The sequence below is a fragment of the Dryobates pubescens genome, chromosome 11, assembly GCF_014839835.1.
Source record: "Dryobates pubescens isolate bDryPub1 chromosome 11, bDryPub1.pri, whole genome shotgun sequence".
In the NCBI taxonomy this organism is placed as follows: domain Eukaryota; kingdom Metazoa; phylum Chordata; class Aves; order Piciformes; family Picidae; genus Dryobates; species Dryobates pubescens.
In genome coordinates, this window is record NC_071622.1 from 763,927 (window position 1) to 774,334 (window position 10,408).

The 10,408-nt window shown below is 54.3% G+C and overlaps 1 protein-coding gene across 2 annotated transcripts in view; it reads right to left on the reverse strand.

Moving 5' to 3' along the window:
* The window catches only part of NOTCH2 (notch receptor 2), a 93,500-nt gene extending 84,301 nt beyond the window's left edge, over window positions 1-9,199 (reverse strand). Inside the window, exon 1 of one of the 2 annotated variants that reach the window (XM_054165698.1) lies at window positions 8,972-9,175. In XM_054165698.1, coding sequence (XP_054021673.1) covers window positions 8,972-9,116 — 145 coding nt within the window. In that variant the 5' untranslated portion in view covers window positions 9,117-9,175. Of the gene's footprint in view, window positions 1-8,971 lie in introns of both variants that reach the window. The other variant, XM_054165697.1, reaches the window with a different exon arrangement.
* Between the last annotated feature and the right edge of the window lie 1,209 nt (window positions 9,200-10,408).

The window sequence follows — 10,408 nt, forward strand, 5'->3', positions numbered from 1 at the left end:
TCCTCCAGCTCCAACCCCCTCTGCCATGGGCAGGGACACCTCACACTACAGCAGGTTGCTCACAGCCACACCCAGCCCAGCCTTAAAACCCTCCAGGGATGAAGCTTCCACCACCTCCCTGGGCAGCCTGAGTAATGCCCAACCACCTCAGCTGCCCGCTTATGTTCCAGCTGCTGTAAAGCAGATTGCCTTCTCTCTTTTTTTTTGAGGAGAGTGCTCCTTTCCTCAAGAGGTATTAACTTTTCCATACAAACTCAGCAAGGGCCACCAGGCAGAACTGGTCTGCTCCACCAGCACCAACGATCATCCACTGGTGACTAAGGAACGGGGCTCAGGAGACTTAATGCCCCAGTCCCACTGCAGCTCTCCCTGCAGTCGGCCCAAATCCAGGCCAAAAATCAGACAGCTTGGAACAGACTCCAGTCACTGCTATCCAAGGCTGGGAGTGTTATTTCCCAATGACCCTGCAGCACGTAAGCAGGTCACACACACCACCAGGTACTACAGGAACCGCGAGCATGAAAGGCTCCTACGGAGAGCACAGCTGAAGTCAGCCCAGTTGCCCGGGAACAGGGTCAGCGTTTCCCACCAGACGAGTATGCCTGTTTCTGTCAGCCTGCGTTCTGAAAAAGGGGCACTTGGATGGTGCTGCTTCTGTAGAGCTCTCAGGAAATGAACAAAATTCCACTCTGAGCCCCCTCCAGATAACCCCTGAGGTCAGGGTTACCAAGCGACGGAAATATTAGCAGGGATTTCTGCACGGCGCTCCCCCCCGCAGCGGCCAAACCACTCACACCGATTTGCACCTGTCTGGCAATTTTTACCCCATTTCACAGCAACATCCACCCAGGCTCTGACTCCAAGCCTCATCTGCTTCTGTCTAACACGACAGCAGATTGTTTCTGTGGCAGAAGATTAGCTCCAGTTAGCACAGCTCAGTTTCGCTGTCTTCGTGAGAAACTGCGGGAGGACGCGGAGTGAGCTGCGCTTCTCTGCCCACCTCTGCTGCTGCAGGGGAAGGGGGGAAGGTTAAAACGAGCCCCACCACATTTCAGAGAGCTGGGAGGGGAAGCAGACTGGGTATTCTCATCTCACTACCTTGAATCCTCATTCCTTTCACACCAATCAAGCCAGTGAAGCAAATACTCCGAGGATTATTCCTTTTGTGCCCGTGCTTTCAAACACAACTCTGTAATCTCTTCGCGTTCCCTGCATCCCCAGTGAAAACCGAGCAGCCAGTTGATTTTGTAACCCACATGGTAAAAGCTTAACTAGCACTTGGCCACAACCACCTCCCCAGCACAGCCGTGGGGACGGGAACACGCAGGGGACGGCTTCTGGGGTCGCAGTAAGGATCCGAATCAGCGATTCCTGTTGAGCTGGTGAGGCCAGACACAGACACAGCAGAGAGGCTTTAGCAAAGTAATGATTAATTTTCTCCTGGTTTTGGACTAATTATTCCTGCCTTGAACTGCTGTTTAGCAGGTCATTAAACTACTACCAGTCCTTAGAATTCTTTAAGGCAGACAAACGGTGAATGGGGTAATGCGGGCAGCTAAACACATACTTGGCTTTAATGTAGTAATCCAGAAGTGAAAGAAGTTAGGGAAACAAAAGCCAAGAGACTCTTGAGTGCTTTTTCAGCTGAAAGCTAAAATAAGCTGAACAGAAATAAACTGAAACGCAACTAAAGCTCCAGCGCATGTAAACGTAACCATAGTCTGCATTAAAATGTAACGTGCCACTTCTATTTACAAAGAGCCCCCCAGGGAAATCATGGAGGAGAGTTCTCACAGCGAGATGACCGTTCCTGTGCACACAGCACTGTCTTCCTGCACTTCATGACGTCTCCAACAATTTCACAACCCAGACCAAATCCAAGGCATTTCGACACCACTTGCCCCAAAAGCTGCTCCTCTGCCATGCTGCGTTCAAGAGTTCAACAGTACCAGAACCTTCCCCTTCTGCCTCAGCCAGCACAAGGATTTCTGTTTTGCTACAGCCACCAGATTAACTGGGAACGCTCTGGTGTGCCCAGCATGAGAGAAGACAGCCTGGTCTTGAAAAGACAGAGCCCCGTCCCTGGCAGCTGCTCACAGGCAACAGCAGCAGGCTCTCAAGGCTTTGACTCTAACAGGCTGCCTTCAACGGTTTGCTGCCGCGCTTCAAAACGCAGAAATGGAGAATTCTTTGTTGGTTTCCTTGGACTTGCTCTAGCTTGCCAAAAATTACCAAGGCTATCACGAGCTGAGTTAGCCCAGACCAGGCACAAGCAGCCACGTTTCAAGCCCTGGCAGTCCCGGCCCGGCAGAGAGCTCGCGCCGGTATGGCGGCAGGTCTCCACCAAGACATCCCATGGATTTACCAGCCCTCTGGGGCATATGACAGGAGTACTGGGAAGACACACCATGATTAAGACTGGCTTCTTAGCTAGTGTGCAGGCCACCACTTTGTGAAAGAAGTGCCCAGTTCCTAGCACACATTGTAATCCAGTTTGAAACGTGCCCAGGACAAGGGCTCCAAGCCTGTATGGGATGAACCTTATCATCTACACTACCCAGTCTGGCACAAACCCTAGCACACACCTGCACTTCAACATCAGGTTAGAATTTGGCTTTAACAAGCCTACCAGGACTATTTTCCAAGGCCAGAGGGAATAAAAACAAAGAGGTAGCCCCCGCTGTAAACCAAGCACAAGCAGAACGCATCGCTCACAGCAGCGCTATAGGAAGCGCTGTGATTCCCAGCCCCTGAACCCACCAAAGCTCACACATCACTGCAGTGCAGTTTCACCCAGATTTAGTCTTTTGGGCTAAAGAGACAGTCAAAGCAAATCTGGGCTGAAGAGAAAAGTAGTGTTTCTGCCTCGTTGTTCTTTAGGGTGCCCAGATGACCTGGAAGTTCCCCATTTGGTTTCCACACTTCATCTGCCCGCTGTAAATTCAGCTATTTTCTGTCTAGAGAATTAAGAGGGATAGTTAAGGGTTAAGATCAGAAGCTGCAAGTGCCAGAGTTCAGCTTTTAAGAGAGAAGACTGCTATAGGAAATCAGAGGCATAACCAGAGAGAATCTGGAAGGGCTCTGTGGTAAACACTAAGAGCAGAGTGATGCCAACAAGCTCCTCACCCATGAGTTCAGAAAGACAGGCAGGAATAAAAATGCAAAGCGCCAAAACAATGCTGTGAGGAAGAGATGCTATGAAGCTGGTTTCCTGTAGCTTTGTGGTTGATTATCCTACATCTAAGAAGGTACAGGCTCCAACCAAAGGTCTTGTTTTAAGCAAGAGGAGAAGCAGAGAACACAGCTGAGCTGCTGGTCCAGCTTTCCTCCTCGGAGGACACTACATGGGGGTCTCTCTCCTCCTTCTGCCCACAAACTCTCCATTAAGTTCACAGACACTCAGTATCTTTTAAGAGCCTGGACCTCGGTCATATTGGGTTGAAAACTGGTCCATAGGTTCAACAGCTCACTTGTGGGAGAGGCTGGAGAACACAGAGGAAGCTACTTGAACACAGAGGAAAAGTCAGGCTGAAAGTATACTGAAGACTAGAAAGAAACCTGAAGGACAAATAGGTTTCCCTAACCTTCATGTAGCCAGGGGAGCTTCTGGCCCGACTGCCATTCATGAGAATTGTCTCTCATTCCAACAGGGTCACCCCTCAGGTGTGACAAGAAAGGGGGAAACGGGATCCCAAGCCCTCAAACGGCAGCAACAGGGGATGCGTGGGGAATGCCCACACAAGACCCACAGCGTGGTCAGAACCACCAGCTACGCTGCAAATCAAGGCTTCTCAGATTCCAAAGGAGCAAAGCCAGCTCCTGATTCCCTTCAGGAAAAACACAGCACAACAACACCGGAACACCAAGTGCGGTTCTGGAGGACGATCAACAAGTCTTCAACGTGGAGAAAAGGGACACAAATCCTTGCACAGCTGCAACTCACACCACACAAACAGCTGCTGGGAAAGCTGGTGAGGAAAAGCAGCACTGCACACAGGGAGAGAACACCCAAAGATAACCAAATTTTGGAGGAAAACCACAAAGGAGCGATAACTAATTACGCTATTCCCTAACCTCAACAGATTACACTGCCAGGGAGATGACATACCAGGGGAAGCCCACAAGTAAATAAAAGGGGAGGAAAAAAGCTACTTTCACATTTTCAGCTTTTTCTTCAGGACAGCTTGCCCCATGGCAGCCATGTGGCAAGGGGAGGAAGCAAAAACCCTCCCTGTGAAACCCTGATAAAGCCTCACGTTCAGCACAGATTCAGGGAACACAGAACATCTGGGGAGTTTAAAACAAGCTGAGCAGTTGGCACTCCACAGAGGGCAGCAGTTAAGGACAAAGCTTGTCAAAGGCCTGGAAACAGTCTGCAGAGTAAAAATGCTTTAATTGGACTGTGAGGGCATCTCCACTGTTTTTACACACAAAAGCCTGAAATCAATTGGATAACGCAAGACTCCTTAACCGAGAGGCTAAGCGGAGCTCAGAGGAGCAAGAGGGCATTCAGCCAACGTCCTGCACCTTTGGAATGAGAAAATCCCAAGGTCTAAACCAGTTTCCTTCCCTAACTTCTCTAGACAAGTGTGGAAAACAAAAGAAAATGTCAAGAAGTGTGTTTCAGCGAAAACAAGCCTGTACAAAGACATTTTGCTGCAGAAATCCATCAGGTTGGGGTTGGGTTTTTTAATGCAGTCAGATTTGTTGTTGGCACTCTCAGATTAAGTTCTCAGACAACAAAAAGGAAAGCAAAACCCCAAAAAAGAGGCATGCCCTGTCATCAGATCTGTGCCCCAAACAGCTAGGAACCGGCCCAAACTAATTGGCCCTCCCAAGAACAAAGCTGGGAACCGCTGGGCGAATTCACAGGTACAGCCGAAGCCTTTCTGTCCTCAGGGACTTGGGCCTAGGAAGCCGCTGTGGGCTGCCGCTTCCAGCAGATGCAGCTCCAGTGTGTGGGACACTGCTCCTGCCGGCACTCCACCCCCACCCCGAAAAGCTCACGTTTAATACGTACTGAGTCGGGGATGAACTCATCATAGTTTGAAAGTCTGCCAGCCACCATATTCTCCATTCCCTTGCACAGCTACTGTTCCCTGCCTGCCCCTACTTTCAGTTTTCCTAGCAAAGCCAGAGGCTTGACATCCAGAATGGAAACATAAAGCACCGATTAAAGGCAGAAAAAAGGAAAGAAAAGTTTTCAGGGGGAAAAAAAAAGTAGGGAAGGCAATGAAAGAGCTGCAGAGGTGCTGGCGTTGCCATGGCGATCTGGCAGGCGGGAGGCAGGCTCAGGTCTCCTGCAAAGCCTGCCGTCATCCTGCAGCACTAAATCTTTATTAAGGCGAGGGCTGGGGCTGGCTGCCTGCGCCGCGATGCCAGCCCCGGCGCCTGTGCCGAGCGGCGGCCGCAGCGCTCCCGGATGATGTCAGAGAGAGGAGCTGAGGGCTTGCTGCACGGAACAAACAGCAGGCGCCCCTGCCATTTGCAGAGACAAAGCTCTTTTTTCATCCTCCCAGCGGTCTAAAAAAAGGACATGTGCCCTAGGAACAGACTATTTTCTAAACACAACGGATGGTTATTTCTGCGGCTCTCAGATGACCGTGCCGAGGATACCAGCACTGCTTCTCCCAGGCAAGGCACTGACGGCCCTTGGCTTCTGTTGGCAAGGTGGCTTTGGAGTGAGTGCGTAGAAACCAAGGTTATCGCTACAAAAGGACTTTTAAAACACTCAGGGAAGCTCTTCTTGCCCCAACAGGGATGGCGTTTCCCCAGTGTGGCCCAAAGGCAGGGTGAGAATAATGATCACCCCCCCCTTGGCTTGGCAGTCCTTAGCCAGGAGTACAAACTCAAAGGATGAAAAGGTGTATCTGGAGTTACAAACGGTGATCCTGTGCTTTTGCTCTCAAGCCAGATTCCCAAGCCCAGGAACAAACAGCCTGGCAGGGTCCTCCTGCTGCAGCTCTTTCACCTACCGCTTACTCGGGGTTCAAACCCCAGACACTGGGCTCCTCTAACTGCGTGTTTGAAAATGGGAGAAGCTGAACAGGACCAGAGCATGCTGAAATACTGACTTAATGCAACAGCAGGAAGACACCTAAAATGAGGGAAGGAAATAAGCTGTGGAAGCTGACAAAACCCCAACCCACCCACTGTAGGATCATGGAATGCTGAATGCCACCAGAGGCGCAAGTCCTCTTTTCCCAAGGATGCAAGTCCTGAGAACGCCAGGGAGAGGATCTTCACGTATTCCTAATCTGACTAAGTGGTGCCCTGGAGGAAGTGATGCGAGTTAGCCAGATTCCCATCACACTCCCTTTTTGAAAGTCTAAATCAGCATCTTTGATAAGAACTAATTCGATAGCAACACCTTCGAGAGATCAAGTCCAACTTGCTCTTCTTTAGGCAAATCCCCATCAGGCAGGCCGGCATCCTCGGCGCTCTCTCAACTCCTCACAAGCTTCCCTCTTTGAGTACTGAAGATCTCGACCCGCCGCCCTGGACTAAACACGTACCGCAACCTGCTGGAGACACAGGCCGACAGCCAACAGCAACCTGGTCGCAGCGGGCTCGGCGAAACCCAGGCGCTAGTAATGGCAGGGGGTGATTAGGGAGGGCTTCAGCAGCCAGCGCTGCCCGATCAGAGGAGCGAATCGTTCAGAGCAATTATCACCGAAAGCGCAGGTGTTGCCGCCCCACCCCGGCTTACTGCAACTTCAATGCAGCCTTTTGCAAAGCTGAACAACGGCTCAACTGGAAAAGCAAGTTGCTGCACCGCTGGGCTCGCATGATGAGGCAGCGCTGAGCAGTCCAAACCATAGCGCTTCGTGCATCAAGCAGCCTCCTGTTTATTGACCAAGAGGGCTGACATCAGATACCTGCCCTTTCTTGCACAACAGCATCAAGAAGACAGTTGAATATGCACCTGAAAAATACCCTTTCGGTGACTTCATCCTTCCCATTAATTCAAGCCACAGTTCCCGCTCCCAAGAAGCAGATGCAGGTCAGGATCTCATGAACAGGAGTCACTTTCAGCCTGGATTTGTCACCTCTGACAACCAACCTTTGTTTAGCACTGGGAAGAGATTTCACCCACAGTGCCAAAAGCTGCAGCATGGGAGGACTCCAACCAGCCCAGCAGGTATCCGTACCCTGCTCTACAGTACCCCATCAAGTGACAAGGGATATCACAGCTACTTCTCTCCACCCTGTCAGGGCCAGAACTGGTAGGGCTGGCAAAAAGCTGGTAAGTTGGAGGTACAGTTTAGCTATGTGGACAGGACACTGAGGCTTTTGGGGGGAAAAAAACCACCAGGGTTTTTTTTGGCCTTTTTATGGGCTGCTGTAATAACAGCAGAAATAACAGTCCTACACCTCTGCCCCACCAAGAAACACACTGCTGGATCTGTGAGACACCTGCCCCTGACGGGCCCTTTATTTTTCCACAGTCCCTATTGAGCAAACCTGGGCAAAACACATTCAGGGAATAGTTGTTTGGGTTTTTTCCCCCCCACTTCAGCCACTCTCTTGCAGCAGATTCATGAAACTGAGTAAGCCAGATTTCAGAAGGGGGTTACGGGGCACACGATAACAATGGTTCTCCCTGAAGGAAAATAACAATCATTTCAAAGTCAAAACAGAGATATTGATTAACTCAGCCACTCTGTCGCCAAGAGAGAGTAGTGGTCAAAACTCTGCCGACAACAGGTCCCACTCCTAGCCCATATCAAAGAATAAACCCGCCCAAATTATCAGCGTGTCACTCGGTCACAAACTAAACTTCCACGACCACTTTCTCCTGGGGCTGCACGCTTCACAAGACACTTGAAGAGCGATCCAGCCTCTCGGGAGCCAAAAAGGAAGAAAGAATGAGAAGCCACATAAGTAATCAACGACTGCTGCTCCTCAACAGCTTTAACGTGCTGCAGGGCTGCACATGCTTTGCTCTGAGAGCGGGACTGGTGCTGGGAGAGGCATGAAATCCATCAGAGTGTAGAGCTATGGATCGTGTTCTCCAGCCCTTCTGTAAAGCATACTGCAAATGCCAACACACAACGGGGAACAGCGATGAAAAGCAGCAGCCTCTTCAGATGTGCACACATGGCTTCATCGCGCCCGTTCCGATTAACAGGCACAGGAGGAGACGCAGAAATCCTGCCCGTGTGTAGGTATGTCCTGAGCACGGAGCCCGGGACCACCACCACGCACGGCCCTTTCGGGCCAGGGGAAGCAGCAAAGCCGTTTTCTCCCGTGTTTTGAAACCAAACCCCCTCAAGCACTCCAAGCCAGCTTTGCAATCGCGCATATATCACTGCCACGCACTGCCAGCGACGGACGGCTTCCAGCGCACTTTTCCGTTACGTGTGAGCTCCCACGGGGAAGCAGCTCCCACGGCAGGCACGGTAGCCCCCGGGGAGGGGCACGGCAGCTCCCATAGGGGAGCAGCTCCCACGGGAGGCACCGCAGCCCCCTGCAAGGGGGAGAGCACAGCAGCCCCCAACGGGGAAGCAGCCCTCACGGGAGGCACAGAAGTCCCCCCACGGAGGACGGCACAGCAGCTCCCACGGGCAGCCCTCTGCGCTACCCCGTCCGGAGCTGGCCGCCCTGCGGGGAGCCCCCGGGGAGCCCCCTCTCGGCTGGCGGAGCCCCCGCCGTGCTCCACACCGCGGCTGGCAGGTGAGCCGGGCTCCGGGGGGGGGAGTCCCGCTCCGCACAAAGCGGCGGCGGCGCGGGGCCAGCCCCACGCCTTGACACCCCAACGCCCCCCCGCCCCAGCTCCGGCGCGGGTCTCCTTCCCCCGACCCGACCGAGGGAGGAAGGAGAGCACACTGGCGCCGGCCCGGCCGCGGCTGAATCGGCGCCGGGAGCGGGGCCGGTTCGCTCCGAGCAAGGGGCGGCTCCGGGCAGCCCCTCAGCCCCCCGCGTACCGCCTCAACCCCACAGGCTCCTCAGCCGCCCCACCGCCACTCACCGGCCGCGGGCTCGGCGCGGCTGAGCACGGTCAGCACCAGACCGAGGACTGCGGCGAGCGCTGGCCCCGCTCCGCGGGCCATGGCCACGGCCGCTCCCGCCGCCGCCACTGGCACGACGCGAGGCAAGGCGGAAGGATCTGCCATCCGCCGATGGCGCCTGCGGCCGCCCCGCGCGGAGGGAGACGGCGAGACGCACCGCCCCCGCTTCCTCCGCCGCGCCGCGCCACTCGCCCCGCCCTGCCCCGCCGGGATGCCGCCAGGGGGCGCCCGCCGGGGCACGGCGGGGCGGGGCCGGGAGGGCACCGCGGGGGTGGGAGCGGGGCCGGGGGCGGGGGCTGGCGGTGAGGGGTGGTGCCGATGGGGGGGGGAGTGGGGATGGATGGCAGCAGCAATGAAGATGGATGGTGGTGGGGATGGAGGGCAGCGGGGATGGGGAGCAAATGGCAACAGGAGGGGAGGACGAGGGAAGCAGGACACACTGTCGTGCCCCGCCGGGGTGGTGGCAGCGGTGGCAGGAGCCTGCGGGCGAGGGCAGCAGGGTACTGCACATGCCGTGGTGGCTGAGGGGCTGCCCTGCCCTCTGCTCAGACATGGGATGCAGGCAAAGATGTGGGGTGCAGGCAGCTGTCGAGCAGGGGCGATGGAGCATTGCCCAAGGGCAGGTGCTAGTGGGAAGGGAAACCGAAAGCAGCATCCACCTCTGGGGTTGCACTCCGGTGGAAAGGGGGAGCCTCTGGAGCAGGCAAACCAGCTCGCTGCCCCACGGCTCAGCCCCACGGCTACTCATGCTGCAAAAGGCCAGGAGGAAACCTGCGTTCCTGTGGCAGAGATCTCGGGAGGGCAACAGCTGAATTCAACCTCAAGAGCCGTCCCGGTCCTCAGCCATCATTTAAAGTGTTAAAAATCCTTCTGCCCTGGCTCCAGCTCCGCGGACTGAGAGCCCTTTGTGTGTGGTGCTGACACGGCAGACTGGCCGGTGAAGGCAGGATTGTGTCGGGTTCGGGGGAGCCAGGGGGCAATGAATAAACCTCACTGTTTTCCCCCTGTAATTCATCAGACCCTGGAGCTCCTCCCAAGCTTGGAGCTGGATGGATGGTCGATGAGTTTTCCAAGGTATACAGATACAACTCGGGTGATGAATTCCCCACTGTCCCCCACTGCTCTCAGAGCTTCACGTTGCCACTCCAAAATCTGCTCGCAGGCGAAGGGATGATGCCTCACAGCCAATGGCTGTCCCACGGAGCAGCCCCTGACACACCTCCCCACAGTCCCGGACCTGCTGGAGGAGGCCAGACACCCATCAAATCCAAAACTTTTCAAGTGTAGAATTAAGGGCAGTGGTGACCAGCACTTCAGTTAAAATAAGTTGAGGAGGGACAGACAGGAGTGTGATTGGAACAGGGAACACTTGGGGATGGTGTCCTGAACGCAGCTAA